The sequence below is a fragment of the Sinocyclocheilus anshuiensis genome, unplaced genomic scaffold (genome assembly GCF_001515605.1).
Source record: "Sinocyclocheilus anshuiensis isolate Anshui unplaced genomic scaffold, SAMN03320099.WGS_v1.1 scaffold44, whole genome shotgun sequence".
NCBI classification, from domain to species: Eukaryota; Metazoa; Chordata; class Actinopteri; order Cypriniformes; family Cyprinidae; genus Sinocyclocheilus; species Sinocyclocheilus anshuiensis.
This window is the reverse complement of record NW_015555746.1, coordinates 114,932-119,492: the sequence shown is the minus strand read 5'-3', so window position 1 is coordinate 119,492 and position 4,561 is coordinate 114,932. Positions and strand designations below refer to the sequence as shown.

The 4,561-nt window shown below is 35.6% G+C and overlaps 2 protein-coding genes across 2 annotated transcripts in view; both read right to left on the bottom strand.

The window, feature by feature from the left end:
- Positions 1-1,460, bottom strand: part of LOC107673445 (poly [ADP-ribose] polymerase 3-like) — a 4,829-nt gene extending 3,369 nt beyond the window's left edge. The window contains exon 1 of the mRNA XM_016467044.1: positions 1,328-1,460. The gene's annotated coding sequence lies outside the window, so the exon portion shown is untranslated. The remainder of the gene's footprint in view (positions 1-1,327) is intronic.
- A 1,483-nt stretch (positions 1,461-2,943) lies between these two features.
- The window catches only part of LOC107673619 (metabotropic glutamate receptor 2-like), a 37,193-nt gene continuing 35,575 nt past the window's right edge, over positions 2,944-4,561 (bottom strand). The window contains exons 6-7 of the mRNA XM_016467285.1: positions 4,431-4,559; positions 2,944-3,225 (exon numbers count right to left, since the gene is read on the bottom strand). Of these exons, the coding sequence (XP_016322771.1) occupies positions 3,152-3,225; positions 4,431-4,559 (203 nt within the window). The 3' untranslated portion in view covers positions 2,944-3,151. The remainder of the gene's footprint in view (positions 3,226-4,430; positions 4,560-4,561) is intronic.

The window sequence follows — 4,561 nt, the reverse complement described above, 5'->3', positions numbered from 1 at the left end:
CACATGGATGGTCTCAGGATGCTTCACTGTTGGCACGTCACAGGACTCATGATAGCGTTCACCTTTTCTTCTCCGAACAATCAATTTTCCAGATGTCCCAAACAGTCGGATGGGAGCTTCATCAGAGAAAATAACTTTGCCATCAGTCTTCTGCTGTCCAATCCTTGTACTTCCTGCAGAATTTCAGTCTGTTCTTGACGTTTTTCTTGGAGAGAAGTGGCTTCTTTGCTGCCCTTCTTGACACCAGGCCGTTATCCAAAAGTCTTTGCCTCACTGTGCGTGCAGATGCTCTCACACACCAACCTGCTGCCATTCCTGAACAAGCTCTGCACTGCTGCTGACACGATTCTGTAGCTGACTCCTCAATAGGAGACGGTCCTGGCGCTTGCTGGACACTCTGGGACGTCCTGAAGATGACTTCACTGCAGTCGGTCCGGTCCTCTCTCCTTGAAGTTCTTGATGATCCGGTAAATGGTTCTTTCAGGTGCAATATTCTTTGTAGCAATTTCCTTGCATGTGAGGCCATTTTGATGCAAAGCGATGATGGATGCACGTGTTTCTTTTGCTTTCCATTGCTAACAAGAACACAGTGATTGGAATCGCTTCTTCCCTCCTTTTATAGCAATCAGTCTGCTCTTACAATCTAATTAGTATGATAGTGATTTTACCTGACTAGTACTCATTCACACTTTCACATTTGCTGCTGATATGATTAGTCAATTAATGTTAGCTGGTCATTTTGTGTCAGGATCAAAAAACAGTGAAATGTGTTTTTTTTTGTGAAAAGTTAATTTTTTGGCCAATGAGAACAAAATGTATGTCACTGCCAAAACTTTTGGCCATGACTGTACTTCTGAGACATGTGCAGACATGCTGGAGTTTACTGTAAGTGACGTAGATCTTCCTGGCTGCCTAACAGAGCTTGGCAACATTGAAAATGCCTTTATCTTTGTCTAGTCAACAACGAAAACACTTGCTAACTGACAAATATGTTCACGAGTAAAAATATAATGCTATATACATGTTAAATCGCAAGTGTTGATAATCGCGGTGAGTCAGGAGCTATGTCGTTAACGCAAAGCTTGTAGCTAAACTGAGTGTTCTTTATGCACACCTGCAGCTGTAGCTTTACATACCTGTAGCAACATATAGCCTAACATAACAGGGCTGCGTTTCCCAAAAGCCTAAGTTGATCGTAGCTCCATTGGTTTCAATGGATTTACGATGTACATAAGCTTACGATGCTTTTGGGAAACGCAGCCCAGAGCAATATGACTGCTAAAAATAACTGGCGATTTTATTATTAGTCATATGAAATGATACTTACCTGCTAGTAACTGTGCTGACAAAGTTTGCAGATTCACTCTGACGCTTCGGGACTGTCTGCAGCCTGACTTCCGCGTTTCTGAGCGCGTTTACGTCAACGTCACAACAGTTGCTCAGACGTTCAGGAAGCAAACATTTACCACAGTAACTGTAGTTTAGTTACTGTAGTACTGTAAAAAGATAAATGAATATTCTAATTTTCTAATATTCTAATGGCAGTTGTATATGTCACCGAAGTTGGGATAAAATTCAAAATTCGTAAAATACACAATCTGACATGCGATGAAAATGTTCATGACGTTCGTTCAATCAATCAATCAATCAATCAATCAATCAACCAATCAATCAATCAATCAATTAGTCTTGTTCTTATTAGTACGGTTTATTGTTTTTAGTTAATTTCTCTGATAATATACATGCCAACGTTTGTTCTGGTGTATCTTAAAGGGCAAAAACTATATTTAAAAACTCTCTATTTGTCAAGTTATTAACTTTTATTGTTACAAGTTGTTTCAAAACTAGAACCTGTATAACATGACACAATTAATTCAGTAACATCAAACTTCTCTCTTAATGTAAGTTATAATTCTGGTTGACTTGAATGGAAGCAGTGCTTACACGGAAGCAGTTTTTATAGTCAATATTTAAAAAAAATACTGTTTAAAAGTAACTGTCTAAAATGAACAATCCTCCAATGGGGGTATATGGACAGTTCAACAGAAGGCCCTCACTGTTATAAATGAGGCAAAAAATGACATATGACAGATATAACCATCACAAAAATGAATGTAGCAGGTTGACAGGACAATTTCCTGTTTGTCATTTCGCCACAACTGATTGAGTGTGCAACATGGTGTATATCATTTACCCTTTCTGTAACACGAGTCAGACTGTGATAAGCTACATATGTGAACATTGTGATTATTAAAGATTAAGGATATATAAATATGATACTTTGTCTATGAGACTTCTTCAGTAGACTGCTGTATGTGCATTAAATATGTAGTGCAGTAATTGCAGTATTTGCAATATTTTGTCTTGTTATTCTTCTTAATGGTTTATTTATCTTCCAACATGGTAACTACTTAAATGACTTTTGCATTTGCATATCACCTATATTATAAAAAGGTCACTCGGTGCATTACTGTACACGGTGCAACAAATTAGCATTTAACATATGAATATTACTTTATTAATAAAAGTTGACCTCACCCAATTTGATGTAATGAGCAACTATATCCTCTAGATGGGGACAATGCACAAGTTTTTATTCTATGCCATGAACATTTGTGTAAATATTTAGTTCTTTAAAGCTGATGTGTGTAATTTTTTCCGGTGTACACTGATGGGAATTGAAATATAATATAATGTGAATGATATATAATAAACTACCACAAGACAGTATCAAGTTAAATCAACCAGGAGAGCTTGTATTCATATAAAACACATTTTATTTACATAAATTACAAGCACAAACCAGAATCACCATAAATCTACATTAAAAACATCTTGTATATAATACTTTAAACAGATTTACTATATTTTAACTCCATATCTCAAACAATACTTTATTATGGTTTCCATAAAAAGAACGGGTATACAGAGTTTAAACTGGCATCCTACTGATATTATCTAACTAGTCAGAGAGAGAAAGAGAGAGAGAAACAAAATGGGATATTGTACTCACAGCACCTTGAGAACAACATAACAGGCATTCTTTATTCCGAATAGCCTCCTCAACATTAGCAAACACTTGATTTCATGACTAGTGAAGATAAGATTTATCTGTATACCACATTTGGCAATCAAACAGGAATCCTGTTTCTCAGAGTGAGGATGTTGTTGAGTCCACTACCTCTCTGCCATTACATACTGTAGGCACAATGTTGGAGGCCGAGGCTGTAAAGACATTGTTAATAACACAAAGATATTGTAAACTGCAAATTACAGTTATTACCATTGCCATTCAATAGATGTTTTCAAGTATTTGGGTGAATCATGAACTTTTTTTTTTTTTTTTTACTTTAATTCAGAGCCATGCACAGGACATGCTGACAAAAAAAAATATATTGATTATATATGTTAGGAATAACTGACAACGGACCACTGAATGATCAGAAATATAACACACATCTGACACTAAATTGCGGCCATGAATTAAGAATTTGTTCCAACGAATAATCAATTAATTCCCTTCATTTGTTCCTTTTTTATTTTATTTTATTAAAACAAGGGAACAAATTATTACAAACTAAGTGGCCACGTTTTACCAAAACAAAGTAACAAATTAGTACAATGAATTATTAATTCATGGCAACAATTAAACTAAAATGAGGGAACAAATTCTTAGTTTGTGGGTATGAATTCTTAATTCGTAGACACGATTTGTATTTTTTTCCCCCCCATATGACATATCCGGGGCTCCATACTTTGCAGTTTGTTTGTTTTTTTAAAACACAATTAACTCTAATTAACTATTTTTCCTCACTGTTTTGCTTCTTTTTTACTGTAATGTCATTTCCATTATTCTCATTTCTCCTTACATTTCTATTACTGCAATACAGTATAAATCACTGTGGTATATATATTTTGTTAATGCAGCACTGATTAAAAGCTGTACCACAAACGCTCCCATGATGCATATTAAGCATTGTACCATTTAAAAAAGTAGAATTATTATTTTCCCAGTACATTATTGAGAATGAGATCTTTTTTATCATAATACTAATTTATTTATTTGTCATTTTGAGGTGAAATATTTTATTGAACCATTTCGTGAGATTCACATACAGTATGTATACTCTATCCTAAGCGTCAACTTCAGTGCTACAGTAGAAGTATCAGTGCAATGCAATAAAGCCAAATACCTGCACTCACAGAATCAATGATACTTTATGTTTATTTTCCAATATTACTCCGCCATCATACAGCACTGAATATTTTGATCAATATCTTTCATTTCTGATGGTGGTTCAGACATTGGCAAACCATATTTTTGAATACGGGTGACAGCAGTTAATCAATATGTTAGATTTAAACAGCTGCTGTTGATTATATTGATGATTCTGATATATTAAAGACAGAGATCATAAACAATACTGTACCTTGAGAGAAGCTGGAGCCAGGGCCAGTGGCCACACTGAATCGAGTGGTGGCCACTCTGAGCGTGGTCACGTTCTTCTGGGGCTGAAAGAGGATGATGTGGATCTTTGGAGCGAAGAGGCAGCCCAGCACT